This window comes from Bos indicus x Bos taurus, chromosome 7 (genome assembly GCF_003369695.1).
Source record: "Bos indicus x Bos taurus breed Angus x Brahman F1 hybrid chromosome 7, Bos_hybrid_MaternalHap_v2.0, whole genome shotgun sequence".
Classification (NCBI taxonomy): Eukaryota; Metazoa; Chordata; class Mammalia; order Artiodactyla; family Bovidae; genus Bos; species Bos indicus x Bos taurus.
The window spans coordinates 45654762-45670813 of record NC_040082.1 but is presented as its reverse complement, the minus strand read 5'-3'; the positions used below and the strand labels follow the sequence as shown (position 1 = coordinate 45670813).

The window sequence follows — 16052 nt, the reverse complement described above, 5'->3', positions numbered from 1 at the left end:
TTTAATTCAATCAAATCCACCTTTCATAACTCCCCCACTTTGGTTCCAGCTTGTGAGTGAAGCTAGCCAACCACTCAGTCTCCATTCCCAGGAAATAATCAACTGCTCAGGAAAATGGCTCCTAAGCCAAAAACATAAGTTTTGGAAAAGCACAAGAGAAAGCCTACTAGAGCAGAAAGGCTAACAGTTGGAAGAAGGGCTGGACTATCCTCATGGACACGAAAGGCAAAGTCAGGTTACAGATCCAGTCTGGGATGGATTGCAGGCACCCCTAACACTCCATTTGTACCCACATCAGAAAATCTGTGGAAGGCAGAGGAGAGCAAAAGCTACAGCCTTTACTTCAGGGGAGTTCAAACTCACATCAGGAAGATAGAAGGAATGGGAGCATCTGCAGAAACTGAAGCTTGGTCCAGATTTAGTAGACTTCATGGAATGGGCATCCCAGTATCCATGGGAGGGACTAGTCTTATGGCCAAAGCCTTGGCTTCTCCTTAGAACTTTCTACTTATGCCATTAAAAAGCATCAAGTCTCTCTGCCTCAGACCTGGTTCAACCCTCCTCATGAAGAATCACATCTTCATGTTCCTGGGTGGGATGTTGGCTCAGAAACACAGAGGGCGTCTGGGACAGTCCCCCAATACGTGGGAAGAGCAAGGAAAAATATGAAAAAGAAGAAAATATCACTTGCACATGGGGAAGGCAGCAAATCAAGACAATAGGTTAAGGGGAACAGATGAAGGGGGGAGCTCATCACCATAACAACAAGCCCAACAACTCTGAAAGATGGAATTTTGTTTTTCTTTTCGCCTGTCATTCTTCCTGGTACTGTCACTCTCCTTGCTCCTGTTGGAAGACAAGTTGTGAGTTCTTCACTCCCACCAGCAAGCTGCCTGGCTCTGGGAAGTGCAGCTGCTAAGGGATGCGGGGAGAATGGGGTCTCCCAGAGGGGCGCTCGGGAGACTCGGGTTCTGTCCTTCCCTCTCCCCAGTCAAAGTTGGGAAGCGTGTAGCTTGCTCATGAAATGTGAACATGGCTGTTTGTGCACAAAGGAGTGAAAAAGTCCCCTCTGATGTGGAGACAGAGGAATCACAGTTCTGATCCTTAAATAACTGGAAGTTTTGTTTCTGCCCCAGGATACCTCATCATATTCCAACAGACAAAGTCAAAGAAAGTCGGTAAAGGCAACTTGATGGAAGATTATGGCTTGGGTCTCCTCGAAAGAACTAAATTTGGTGCTATCAAAGTCAGTGGCACACCCAAGGGAAATTAGAAACCTTGCCTAAATGTAAACTCCTCAACTACATGAGCCAAGAAGACGCCAACACCCACCAGCCCTTCATTATACACCCTATCACACTGTGCCAAATTTAGATGGTAATGCTTCATCTAAGTTTTCTTTCTGATACTGCTGGTGACTCAGGTGCTCCCTTGATTCCAGAGGTCTTCCCAGGACTGTGTCAACATAAAGAAGGATCCATAGCACTGTGTCCTGCTAGAGGTGGCAGTGCCCATACCATCTGACTGCCCTCTTGGTTTGGTTTGTATGGCATATGTCCCCTCACCAACACAGACTGCCATCCCCATGGGCCAGAGACCTCCCTCAGAAGTGAAGGCTGCTCTCTACCTCCAGATACAAAGACTCAGTCACTGGACCTTCCTCCTGCAGATACACAGACTATGCCTCCTATTCCCACTTCCATATGAAGATCTGACCCTCCTTCCTTACATGATGTATCACAAATGGACAGTCCACCTTCTACAGTCAGGGAGGAAGATGGCTTTTTATGATTTTTTTTGAAGATAGTAACCAAAAAAGGTGCCCACCACTCCCTTATCCTTGAAGATAATCTACAACCAAAGTAAACTTGAAAAGACTATAAAGAAGGAAACAAAAACAGCCTTGGTAACCAGGAGGCAAGATGTACTTCAGCTGCTGAAAGGCTGATCAGCTGGTGAAGTCAACAGCACTCAGTCCTTTCTTCCTAGCCTTCTTGTCTACCACCTCCCCACAGGCCAGTTCCCCATCCACTCCATCCGAGCTTCACTGTCAACCACTCTCTTCCAAGCTGTGAGCTGATAATACAGTAATGTGCCTCCCCACCACACCCCAGGCCTGCCCACACAGGAGAGCTTTGTAGGAACTTCTATAAATCATAAGTCCTCCAAAAACTCTAAAGACTTACTTCCCAGGGGAACTACAGAACTCACAAACACCAAAGAGGCAGACATTTTGAGCATTCTGAAAAACCAAGCCAAGTGAGAATTTACTTGTTCAGCCAACTCTTGAACCAAGCCCCAAACTCATTTTTGCATATTTCCCTTGTCAGGCCACGATACCAGAGCAGGAGAAATTCTACCCCTCTCAATAATCATTTCCACCACTTCCAAAGCCAGGCTACACCTTGCCAAGTGTAACCATATTCAAGAACCATCTGCTTTAGCAATACAGGAAGCCACCAGAGAAATATGCTTTAGATAATCCAACAGCTCTGCCAGCCAAGGCGGCTTCTGGGGAGAGAAGGGAGGCTGCTATTTGCCAGCTGTGGTCCCCAAGCTCAGCCGAGCTGAATCCTGTACAATGCACCAAGTAGAACTGGGGCAGAGGCCACTGACTTGGTCAATTGCTGACCCCTTTCCACATACCCAGATTCAGAGTAGTCCCTAGGGTACGACAGCTCACCTTCTGCATGACTCACCAACAACCCCACCTGAAAAAGAACACACAGAGAGATATAAAATCCTACCTAGTGCCACCGACCAACCACGGCTATGCACCAGTGCCAGAGGAGGCATGCATTTCATTTTAATTCGATGAGAAATCTAAACCTGAGCAAACAATATCAACCAAGATGTTCAAGCCACCATGGCATCTGGGGATGAGTCTGCTTCCAAGATCTAAAGATGTTTTTTTGCCTGAGTCAAGAATTTAATTGATCCCCCTCTCCCCAAGTCAGCTTCCCTGGTGGCTCAAATGGTAAAGAATCTGCTGCAAGGCATGAGTCCCAGAGTGAATCCCTAGCTTGGGAAGATCCCCAGGAGAAGGGAATGGCACCCCACTCCAGTATTCTCGCCTGGAGAATCCCATGGACAAAGGAGCCTGGTGGGCGACAGTCCATGAGGTTGCAAAGAGTTGGACACGACTGAGGTACTAACACAGTCGATCTCCCCAGGTCATTACCCTCCCCCATAACCAGAAGTTTTGTTTGTTTGTTTTCACCAACTAGGAGGATGCTGTCCCTCAGTCCCCAACTCGAATCCCATTAGAAGTGACAGAACTCAGGGATGGTCTCACAAACTGATGTTGCTTCTCAGGCTCCGCGAAATGAGCTCTGTCCACTTCCTACTGGACATGGACGCTTGTCCCCAGGACCCTAGGAATTAAGTACCCTGCTCCCCGGTCCTGCCCATTCAGAACTAGTGCAAGATCTTTTAGCCCAGGCAACAGAGATTTCTAAATTCAGCTATCTGAATCTGCCTACGGAGTTTTTCAGCAAGCACCTCCATGAGAAAAATGACTCCAATTAAGCATAATTATTAGGGTTTAATGGAGCCATTTTTCTACCTCAGTGCCTTTTTTCTATTCCAAGCCCCCCAGTTTTCTTTTTCCCTTCATTGTGACTCAGCACAGTAAGTTAAAGGTATACATTGGTTGATATTTATTATACATACAATAACTGTCTTATTAAATTGAAATCAAATGCACATCTAGGAGAAAGTTCACTTTAAGTACCAACTCACAGAAAAATGCTCACAGGCATAAACAATAAGCAAGGCCAGTGTGTTGCTGAGCAACTGAGGGGGTGGGGGGGCATGAATTCGGCTGAAAAGGAAGGGACACAGTTTCCTGAAAGAATGGGGTAAGCTCAGGGGTGCAGATCTTGGTGGAAACTGCCCCGACTTCTTGTGGCATCCCCCACCCTAAAACAGGCACTGGGGAGGATGGAAATCTAATTATCAACTAAATATAATCAGGGATGCTCAGAGAATTGTCACACACACACACACACATGCATACACACAGGCACACATTTTTTTCCTGGGGAATGTTGAGCACTCTGTCAATATATACAAAGCCTTTCCAACTATTATGAATGTTAAAGAGGGTGATGGGGTTGAGTGTATGTGTGTTAAAATGCTGCTGCTTGGTTAGTCTCTAGCCCCCTGGCTCATTGGACTCTTCCCCCTCCCCTCTCCCTCCTCCTCTTCCTAGGACAAGACCAGTGCTCTCAGCCTCAGCAATGTGGCGGGCGTGTTCTACATCCTGATCGGAGGACTTGGACTCGCCATGCTGGTTGCCTTAATTGAGTTCTGCTACAAATCCCGTAGCGAATCCAAGCGGATGAAGGTGGCATCGTCTTCCCAGACCTTTTTCCTAACCTGTTCTGTGATACAGCTGGGTTTCCTGGGAGTCCCTTTTGCTAGAAAGGGTGGGGAGTGATGGGAGGTGGCGGTCAGTTTGAGGCAGGGGATGACAGAGAGCTAGGTTATGAGGAAGGTGGCAGGGAAAGAGGCAGCAGTGAGAGAGGAAGGGAGATGTTGGCATGTGTCAGGGTAAACACGAGGCCTGAGAAAGCAGATGCATCAGCCAGTGATGGGGGGTGAGATGAAAAGGTAGGGGTTGAGTGGACACTCAAGGCAGTGAGAGGCAAGAGTGACTGCCTCACGGTCACTCTTGGCAGTGACTCTCTGAGGTCACGTTAACTGCAGCTTAGCTCCAAAACAGCAGAGCGGGCATCTTCCCTCTGCAAGGTGGATGACCTTGCCATGCCGGGTGAGGTAGGTCTATTCTTGGCCATCATACAGTAAGATGGACTTTGGCAGAGAGGTAAGCACATTAACTGATGACCCCAAACCACATCAAATATAGTGAAGGCAGCTAACTCAAAAAGAGAAGAAATATAGAAGTTATGAGAGCTGCCCATAAAAACATGACGAATTCTTGGGAGTGAAAGAAAACAGATCAGTTTTGTGGAGTCCCAAAATATACAACAAGTACTAATGACTAAAAGTTACAGAGAACAGATGTGAACACAGTAAGTGAGATCTACTTTTCTTTCAGAGCTATCCCAAAATGGGATGGATTGTGTCAGTAAGTAACACACAGCCCATCACTAGAGGCATACATGTAGAGGCTGAATAATTCTTGACAAATGTATAGATTCAAAGTATCCAATGGGAGTCTGGACTAAATGACCATCAAGACCCCTCACTTGTCATCATTTAGCTTCAAAAAGAAAATATTTTGGCAAGGAAATGTTATTCATGTGAGCAACACTACAAGCAAGACATCATGAGGGGGCAGAGAGGACTATGATACTATCTGTAACCTTCAGCATTTTTAACAAAGAAAATCTACTCAGGGACCCAAACTATGGCATAGATAGGAAGACCTATAGGGATATATAGGAGGGAGAAAGTAGAGAAGGCTTCCGGGAAGAACCAGAAATTAAGAGGAAGGACAAGTGGAATTCAAACCAACAGAAGTGGCAAGAAGCACAGTCATTCTGAGCAATGTATCCTAGGCTATTATTTTGACTTGAGTGGACTAACAGGACTCACTGACAGAATCTTCTCTCCCAGAATGTGCCCTAAGAAGCCCTTTTTTCAACATGCAATCGCTCCCAGACTCAGCATACCCACTGTTGGATCACAGCCATAGCCTCCTACCAACCCTTTTCCTGCCTTAGGCACCCACCCTACATATACCTCCAGGTCCCTCTTGGAGAAGACATTGCTGGACATTTGCTTCCCCTGTTTGGAAACTCTGTACTGAGTTCTGTACACAGGGAGTGGGAGTTGAGAGCGGAGGGCCTTCTGTCCTGGCATTCAACATTGCCACATCATAGTTCTAGCCTACTTTCCCCTCCCCAGGCAATCTGCTCTCCTTACATGCTCCATACTCTAGCCACCCACCTCATGCTTTCCATGTGTACCCACCCATGTGCCTTGATGCAAGCCAATGCCTCTCTCTGTCTTCTGTCCCATAATTAGTTGCTCAGTTGCATCCAACTCTTTGCAACCCCATGCACTATAGCCTTCCAGGCTCCTCTGTCCAGGCAAGAATACTAGAGTGGGAAGACATTCTCTTCTCCAGGGGATCTTCCCAACTCAGGGATTGAATCCAGGTCTCCTGCATTGCAGGCAGATTCTTTACCATCTGAGCCACTAGGGAAACCCCAAAGTCAACTTCCCAAGATGTACACATGGAGTAATTAAGGGTCGGTAGTGTGATAGTACTTGGTCAGGGACCTAGGAACACCTCCATCCCACCCTTGACCAGTTCATCCAAGTTCAGGTCCTCTCAGAAAGAACAAAGCACAGCAAAAGTATGGACCTCAGATTCTAAATCCAGTGTAGACCTCCAAGGAGCTTGGCTGGACACAACAAGGTCTCCTAGAACCTGAAGGGCTGTCTTTGCCTACCCTATTCAAAACATATGTCTAAAGACTCTTATCTTACCCTTCAAAAGTGTAGAAAGGTTACTTCAGAGGCAGTAAGTGGAAAAGGAGAAGACCTAGGTGAGCACAACCTTTACAACCCCCCAAAACCTCCCCCATGGGCCATAACCGAAACCAGGCTCCCAGGATTGGCCTGGTGCTCACTGAGGGAACTTCCCTCAAACACAGCGCAGCATGGCTCTGAAGAATGAATGTCTGAGCACAAATCTTGCCTGCTCTGCACATTAACTGAGTCATCCTGAACAAGTTTCAATAGCTCTCTGATCCTCCTTTTCATAAAATGGGGCTAGTGGTAACACTGGGCTGGCCAAAAAGTTCATTTGGGTTTTTCAGTAACATCATATGGAAAACCTAAACAAACCTTTGGCCAACCCAATATACACCTTATAAAAATTGTTGTGGATTATATGAAAAAGTGGATATAAAGGCTCTGCAAAATGCCTGGGCCATGGTAAGCCCTAAGTAAATAATAATTACTAGAATTACATTATTAACTAGAAATATATTCTTAATGGCCAGCTACAGCCTCCTTAAGACTTTCATTTCATAGCCCCTACTTACATGTCCTAGGGTTTTTTAAGCCATAGAGATTGTGAGTTTCCTAAGGTAAGAAGCTGTATCTGATTTCTCTTTGGACATCCCACATACATAGGGTAAGCGTTAGTTAGATTAATGTGGGATTGTATCCAAAGAAAATCTCCTGGAGGATAGGGTGAGGCAATGCAAGGAGCTGCTGTTAGGTGAAGCAAACACAACCATCAGAACCACCCAGCCAGGAAGCACACATATCACCTGATGTGCTTTTGGCCCCATGATGAGATTTGATGAGACCAGACATGCCCAAGCAGGACTGGACTTCCAGCCCTTCCTATGGGATGACCATATCCTACTAATCATGGTCAGTGCCAGGTGGTGGTACCAGGGTGGCTAACAACAAAGATCCTCTTAAACCTGTATAACATTGACCTTCACCACTGAAGGTCACAGCATGCAAGTAAAGACAAGAATTCTTAAGAAAGTCAACTGAGTCATACCATAACTTCTGGGAGACATTCTCTCCCTTCCCTTTCTAAGGAAGATATCAAATTTCTCAAGAGCCAACATCAGGATCTCTTAGAATCATTAATGCAAGCTGTTCCATCACAATCTTCTATAGTTAATTCCACCGGTTGGCATGACTTCTGCCCAACACAATAAGACTCCTAATAGAATTTTTAATCTTCTACCTACAGAAAAGATGCCTTTATGGGCCTTAAGAGTCAACCCAGTCCTTAATTTTCAGAGCTCCATCAACCCCTCTCTTATCCAAAGGAGATAAGTGAACACATTCTGCTTGCCTCTCAGACTTTGCTGCTTTGCAGTTCTCTTTATCATTCTGTACTTTGCCTGCTCCAAAGGCAGATTAGCTCTTTTCAAAAGTGCAGCCTCCACCTTCACACAGAGGACTACATTGACAGTGTTCAAGGCCTTTGGCAAGAACCTTCCCTCTTGTCTCTTCCCTTAACTACAGTATGTGGCCAACTCTTAAGACCTTGAGCCCCTAAACCTAGTTCACAATCAGCCTCCTATTTCTCAACAGTATTTAAGGAGCCCTTCCCCACCCTACATGAAAAAGAGAGGAAAGAGAAGAAGAGGGTGCAGGAAAGGAGAAAGAAAGAAGAAAGGGAGGAAAAAAGGAAAAATACCTTTTTAGTAACTTCCCTGCTCAAAGTATTTGTTATACATTTTCATTAACCCTGTGCTTGCAGTTCTACAGATGAAGAAATAGGGGGTCAGAGAAGTTAAGTAGTTTTTCCAATAAACTCAGAGCTGGTGGAACAGGAATGAGATCTCCAATTCGGCTTCTGCAAAGCCTGGGTTCTTGGTACCAGCCAAGTCACTCGTCATCAATTTCTCTCTCCACCCCGACCACAGGGCAACAAGATAATTTTTATCACCTACTAGGTCCCATCAAAACCCCATCCACAGTACACAGACAAATAAGATGCAGTCCTTCTCCTTAGGTTTGTCTGATCTAGTTGTGTGGGCCATCCATGGGACATGATCCTTGGCTTGTGCATTACTGAGACCCTTTCCCCTTTGATGTCATATGAGCGGGACACAGAGCAAGTATCACAGAAACAGTGGGAAGGCACCCTGCAGGCAGTTCTTCTACAAAGACTATGGAGCACCACTGCCTGCTAGGCATCACTCAGCCCTCAGGATCCAGTCAGGAGCAAGCCAGACACAGTTTCTGCTCTCAGGAAACTGAGAGTTTAATTGGCAGACAGAAAATAAGCAAATGTGTAATATATGTTCAATGAGTGTTTGAAGAAAAATGCTCACAGCAGTCAAGTCCCAATCAGGGAATGGGGTCAGGGGCAGGACAAGAGGCTTCCCTGAAACAGTGATGTTGAACAGACTTGAGGCAGAGAAGGAGTTAACCAGGGCACGATGGTTGTCACCAAAGGAGGCACAAGGATCACAGACCCAAAAACCAGAACTCCTGCCCAGACATAAGAGGAAGGCCAGGGAGACTGGGCACAGGAAGACTGATGAGAAAGGAGAGCAAGGAAGATCTGGGGGCTCAGAAAGGGACTTCAGGCAACACCAACATTTTAGCCTAATTGAAACTGTCACACAGTAAAAAAAAATTTTCAAATCTAAGACATACTCCAAACTGAATAAACTCTCAGACACCCTGTACCTCTCCTGTGCCTGGGAAAACAGACAGAAACCTGAGCCTTTAACTGATATTAAGGCTAACCAGGGTCTTTATTATCTACCACATTATTCCCCCCAAAAAAATAATTCCCAGCCGCTCCCACCCCCGGAGGCGCTGACTTTTCATAACTGTAGTGGCTGTGCTGACACAGGTTGTGTGGAAAACGGCCATCAAGGCTTTGCATGTTTCCCTGGAATTAATGAGCAGCTGAGGTACATGGTCAGGCATGGGTGCCGGGGGTCGGGGGTGGGGGGGGTAGGAGGTGCATCCTCCACAGCAGGTGGTCCCTCTGACTAGAAGGCATCACCAAGGGCTGAGCTTTTACTAGGGTGTTCTATGATGTGCAGAGGCTGGGCAGACTTTTCTTAGAAAAGCAAGTAGCTGAAAAGTTAGGGTGTCATCACTGATAGATAAATGAGTTTCTGAAGCAGCAACTCCAGGACTTTGAGGCTAGACTTTTCACTCACCCTTTTCTCCCTGAGTATCTGTTTCAGAAACAACTACTTATAAAGATGAACTTGATGAATGGCTGGCATGTCAAGGATGGACAGGGGAGAACCACAGTTCCCAGAGGCAAGGGGAAAGAGGACGTCAGCTTCCAACGTGTTAGCTACCAGGGGGAGGAGGGCCCACAGGCAGGGGCTCATTCACTTTGACCCTAGGTCACAGATAACTGTAACTTGAAGCAAGTCAGTGACAAGTCCTCAATTGCTCTATAAAGTGAAATCAACTAAGACCAGTGTGTTTCCACCTTATTTGCATACTAGAATAACCTAGGGTGGAGGGGGTGGGGGGTTTGAAACTCTAGACATCCAGGCCACACACCACACCTATTCAGTCAGCATCCCTGAGGCAGGTCTCAGACATCAGTGTTTCTTCCTCTGAAACCCCTAGAACCTGCAGCCAAGTTTGAGAACTAGTGAAATGGTCATTTTTAGCAATGCTTCCCACTCCCATTTTGCCTCTATTCATTCCTTCTCCTGAGATTAGAAAGGAAACCAGTAAGCAGGTAACCCCCACCATCAACAGGAGTATGGAGTCACTGACCATTGAGAACCCCTCAGCTTTCATGAAAACCAATCCTGAATGACTTGAAGAGTTCTAGCTACATGCCTGGCTTAGTTACCTCAGACTCATAGGCACCAATACTGATTATGCCACTAGCCTTCTCCTTTAAAATAAATATGTCAAGTACCACTGACTTCTTTGGGATATTATGGAAATATGTGAGACCTTTTGAGAAACAAAGCCCAGGGTGATCTGTATGAACTTTAAACTTTTTGTTTTAATTAAAGGAGTGTGGCAGAGAAAACTCATAGAACATAGACATCCCAAGCCAATTCATAGAAGGTTCCACACTGCCCCCACACCCAAATAAAAAGTTCTTTTCAACAATGTAAAAGTGAGAACAAGTCACCATGAATTCCTCCTGTTTTCTTTTTACATTTCCCCCATAGAGCAGCACAGAGGTGGTGATGTGACCTTGACTTAGAAGAATGCTCTCCAGGTCACACTTCCTCTTCAGTGCAGGCAGAATGTAAATACACCATGTCCAGGAGTTTGAAGAGGAGACAGAACCCATGTGGGTGGAGCATCATATGGGGCAGATCTGTCTGAATCATGGAATTTTTTTTTAAAAGAAAAACTATTTTAAAACACTGTCAGAATTACCAATAATAAGAGGATCCTCCCAAAGCATAGTGTAGCAGAAAGAATAACAACGGGGTCAAAACTGCCCTGTTTATGTCCATGAGGCCACAGGAGATTGACTTACTTCTCTGATCACTAGAATCATGCCAATATGCAAAGGAGGAAGCCATCAACTTTTTAAGACTGGCCCTATGTGTTTGGCTTTTCTTAGACATATTCAAAGATATCTACTGGGCCTCTAACAACATGCTGGGCATGCTGGCAGGCAGCTAAGGATTGAGAATACACAGCCCTTGTCCTTCTCCAGACAGTTAGCTCTCTTAAAGAAGACAGAAGTTACATACCTGAAGCAGAATCATTGCAAGCGAGTGTATAATGTATGAGAACTAGCGAGGATGGGGGGCAGGCCGTGCTGGGGCAGTCTAAGACAACTTCAAAGAGGTAGGAACAAATTGAGTCTTGAAGGATGGATAGACTGGCCTTACAGAAAGAAATCTCTAAACTCATAGACAATTTTTCGTGTTTATTTTCACCAAGAAACTACGTCCTACCTCAAAATTTCTATGGGTATCTTTTAATAGGAAGTTGGAGGTGACAGGAAGAGGGTTTGGATTTCTGGTCATAAATTTAATTCTCCAAAGGAACTCAGTAAAGAACACTTCCTCTTGTCTAATAGGATATGATTATAATCACAGATTCTGGTCTTGATCATTTTGTCTAACTCATCTCATCTTGGGATGATCATTGGAGCTCTCTTGACATCTAGAATTCCAACATTCTAGAAGTCACAATCTTTCACAAATCAGTAGCACCAATATGATGTGTCAGGGTAGAAGTACAGGTTATACATGCTAATGGGAAGTGGATGACAGATAATGATCTTTGGAATTCATTTTCATTTTTTTAGCACAGGCTTTTTTCCTATTATATTATGCACACTGTATTAGTCAAACAAGTCCTATGTTCTCTTAACACACACTGCTAGAGATAGGATGACATTTTTTTCCAGAAGTAATCATAAGTAGTTTTAAATTTTCACCGAACAATGATATACCATCAATTTTGTGTAACATTTCAACTCATTTTTTCATGCAGTATAGAACCATTCTCTCTAATACACTTTAACAAACATGGAGATTTCAAAGGTTTAGAGAGAGAGCAATGCACAAAGTCACATAGCAAGTTGATGTCAGAATTAGGGCTAAAACTTAAGTTTCCTAAACCCCATTTCCAGAGCTTTTCTACTTGGTCATGTTGCTACATTTATTATCATCAATACTACCATGGAACCATCGTACCTTTAGGAATCACAGAAGGTGAAGGATCTTAGAGATCACCCAATCCAGCACATCTCGTTAAACTTAGAGAACGTGAGGTCCAGAGGGGGAATCAGACTAGTCCACAGCCAGGTAACAGTTCTGTGAGTTCGCAGGAAGTCAGGATTAGCATTACAGATTAGAAAACAAGCTGGGTAGGGAGGAGAGTTGGAGTGACATTTTAAGCCCAGTGTTGACTCATTCTCCTTGTCAGTCATTGCCAAGGACCTGGGGAAGAACCCCCGGTCCTCCTGAAAAGGGTTTCTGTTTGATCCCACAGCAATCCATCAATGAAGCCATACGGACATCGACGCTCCCCCGAAACAGTGGGGCAGGAGCCAGCGGTGCCGGGAGTGGAGAGAACGGCCGGGTAGTCAGCCATGACTTCCCCAAGTCCATGCAATCGATCCCCTGCATGAGCCACAGTTCAGGGATGCCCTTGGGAGCCACTGGATTGTAACTGGAGCAGATGGAGACCCTCTCGGGGAGTATGCCCAGGCTCCCCCAGTTCCATCCCACACCCTTCAGTGCCAAAAACAACAAAATGAAACACAACCGCCACCAACCACCAGGAGCATGAGGAGGAGGATTCAACAGATTTTCCTGAAGAATCAAGAAACCATTTTGCGGCCCCTTCTCCTTTTTTGATGTTCTTTTGCCTTTTTCCGTTGGCTAAGTGAGGATGACAAGTAACACTGTACGGCAATAAGGGGAGAATAACCCTGTCACATAGAGCCTGTGTCACTGGAGCACTATTGAGGAAACTGTACTGCTTTCTTTTCATTCAGTTGTTCATGTGTCTTAGTGTGTGCACTATTTTTCTTTCTTACTAATATCCATGGTTTGCAGGTTCTGTTAGATCCCTTCCTTTTCCTTCTTACTCCCAACTCCCTACCCATCCCACTTTAGTTTTCAGATTGGAGCTTCAAGATTCATTCCACCTGACTGGCAAGCAAAAGGAAAACAACAATCTTCAAATGAATTCATCATGGGAGCTCTCCAAATCCCCTCCACACCTCAGCCCCAAGCCATGGATGGAGACCAACATTGCTGGAGGAGTGGGCTGCCTCTCCACACAGGGCACTGCCCAGGCACTGACTCAGTTAAAAACATGTGTGAAGCAACTCAGACCCTGGGTGGCAAAGAAGCTGTAAAGGCAGATGTGCAGTCAGAAGAAGACTCGAAGTTATTGCTGGAGACTCAGATAAAGCTTCCTTGAATGTGTAACAGCCATCTCACAGGCCCTAGGTGGAACAGTATGCTTTGTCATAGAGTCACGCTCAGCCTGGAGGAGTATGTCCTTCTGCTATGCTCAAGCCCAGTGGCATTCTGGTGGCTGAAGGGCAACTGGCCTCCTAAACCAAGTTGAGCCTTGGGAATAGCTGACATCCAGAAAACTCTCATCCCTGATTCTCACTTTTCATTTGATAGTCCTCTGCAGCAACCCCATTGTAGAGTAGACTCTTTCTCCTTGGAGCCTCTGATGTGGGGGAAATGTTATACAAGCTAAATGCAAAAAAAATAAATAAACAAGAAAAAAAAAAGCTGATGGAAGAACTTTGGAAGAGGAAGCTTCATCCAAGCCCACAAGCAATAGAACTTTCTATAGTGTGCCCTGTCCTAAGAGTGAGAGACCAAGTGTGAAGTTTAGGGTTTTAGTGACCTGGAGAACTTGAGTTTTTATGTCCATGTATGAGTGTTATTTTATCAGGTGGTCAGATGAACTGTCATCTTTGGAAAGTGAAATGCCCAAGGCTGAATGATTTGAAGGATAGGGAGATGGAGTGAGTTGATAACAACACTGGGAGACCTTAAGATCTCTGATCCCAACTTGTAACTTGAAGAGGCCAACCTTCCCCTGGCTAAGACAGAATGAGAACGCTGTAATCCAATGACTAGAATCACTGGATTGTGCCCATAGTGTGAAACTAAAACAAGATTGGAGAAGTGACAGGGTTCATGGAGAGAAGCCTAGGCTGACTACAACTTTGGTTGGGATCTTGGCACCTGGCTTTCTTGGAGATCCCAACTCTCATTCTTGGTGCAGTCAGCTTCCTTTTCTCCAGCACCTCTCTCCTAGGTGCATGACCATCACCTAGAGTGTGCCATGTGTCATCAGCATTTACTGAAAACCGCATTCTGGCTTGTTCCCTCACCCCCCAATTTCTATCCAGTCTTCTCTGCTAGGGATCATCATTAGCAATGGACAAACTAAAGGTTTTGGAGCCTGCCTCCAAGTAGATGCAGCATGACTGGCTTCATATGTGGATTCTCTCCACGGACCCCCACCAGCTGTATGTCTCTTCCTCCTTTCATCAGCCATAGCAAAGAACCATCCCCAAATCAAACGCTCTGCCCTCTCAATTCAAGTGTCATTCAGTCTCTCATATGTCAATGTGGGCATGGTACGTGAAGCAGGACCCTCGAGAAGGATTGTCACTTTTTGATACTGCCCAGCTGGTGTGCTCCCCATCCATTGTCCTCCCACCAGATTTTCCCTAACCCTTAGCCTACCACTGCAGAATCTGATCTGACCCACCTTTATGGAGTCTGCATTTCAGAGGAGTTCGAAATAACCCTCTACAATCAACATGCTTCAAAAATATTTTGTTTTTGGCCTGGTAAAATGCCTCTTCAGCCACTGAGTTCACCAGTAACATGAGCTGATAGTAACAGATCAGCTATGCTAGAAATGAGTGTGTATGCTATGCAGGGGTCCAAGACTCCAGCAGAAGATGTTTTTCATTGACAGAGGGGTGATGGGGAAAACAAAAGTAAGAAAAAAGTTAACTTGTATTATGTATTTTTACTACACTTTTCTTAAAAATAGAGCAATGGGAAAACTGAAGGAGACTGACATTTTTCTCAACAGGAATCCATACTTAACAGTTCTGGCTTTCATTAAATTTTGCTCTTTGGTACCTGGGCCTTTTATTTAACATCTCTATTTGTTTTAACTCTCTTGGCAGATGTGTGAAAGGATTTTTGCTTGATCAAACACTAAATATTTTTCTTGGTTCCTGTTTTTCTTTCAAATAGACAGGTTTTTTTTTCTTTTGGTATTTGCATAAAATGAAAATATCACCAAGAATTAAATCACTGTGGATCCATTATCTACTTTTCATATTTGTCCATTCCATTTTTGTGCCATTTCTGAAGCCAGAGCACTAAACTATGTTATTTCCTTATTGTTAAGCCTAAGTTCAGTGCATTTTCAATGGTGACCGATACTCCTGACTCAAGAAGAGTTCTTCAAACAAAGTCATTGCACATGAACTAGATCACTGTGGTTTATTCACCCAAATGAGATAACAACAACAAAAAGACAGAATGGTATTGGTTTTCAAGGGTTATGGTTCCAACTGCGTAAGGAGCAGGGTTTAACTTGCCGTGGTCACAGCACCTCTAGGGAACTGGATGGTTCACACGGAATGTCTTCCAGACATGCCCCCAGCTGGAGTCCAGGTGTACCTATGATGTGCAGAGTCACAACTGAAACCAAATCTAGATCAGGCTTTTAAAGAGACAGTTGTCCTCAGACCACAAGACCCCTCTTCTTGCCTGAAAGTTATTCTTCCACTCGAGCAAGATGGACTCTGTAAAGGACCTGACATTTTTTGACACGTAAATACCAATGATTAAGAGCAGCTTCAAGTGTTTTCTTTACTAGGGAACTCTGCACATTAGAAGGGGCCAGAGGTCTAAAATAACAGTGGCATTTCAAGCAGTGACTACCATGGTTTAAAAGGGTTGGCGGAAGGGAAAGAACCTAGCAGACTTGTGTGAGGTTTCAGTCACTGTTCAGACCCACTCGCGGTCACCTCCAGCATCTAGGGTGCTTCTGAATAAGGAAGCCCTTAGCACCAGCTACCACAAGGAGAAAACTGGTCTGTCACCTTCCCATCAAATAGTTGGGATAGT

General features: G+C 45.0%; 1 protein-coding gene across 7 annotated transcripts in view; it reads left to right on the top strand.

The window, feature by feature from the left end:
* Positions 1 to 15407, top strand: part of GRIA1 (glutamate ionotropic receptor AMPA type subunit 1) — a 349668-nt gene extending 334261 nt beyond the window's left edge. For all 7 annotated transcript variants that reach the window (XM_027545891.1, XM_027545889.1, XM_027545894.1 and 4 more), the window contains 2 exons: positions 4214 to 4348; positions 12391 to 15407. In XM_027545891.1, coding sequence (XP_027401692.1) covers positions 4214 to 4348; positions 12391 to 12591 — 336 coding nt within the window. In that variant the 3' untranslated portion in view covers positions 12592 to 15407. The remainder of the gene's footprint in view (positions 1 to 4213; positions 4349 to 12390) is intronic.
* The last annotated feature ends 645 nt before the right edge of the window (positions 15408 to 16052 follow it).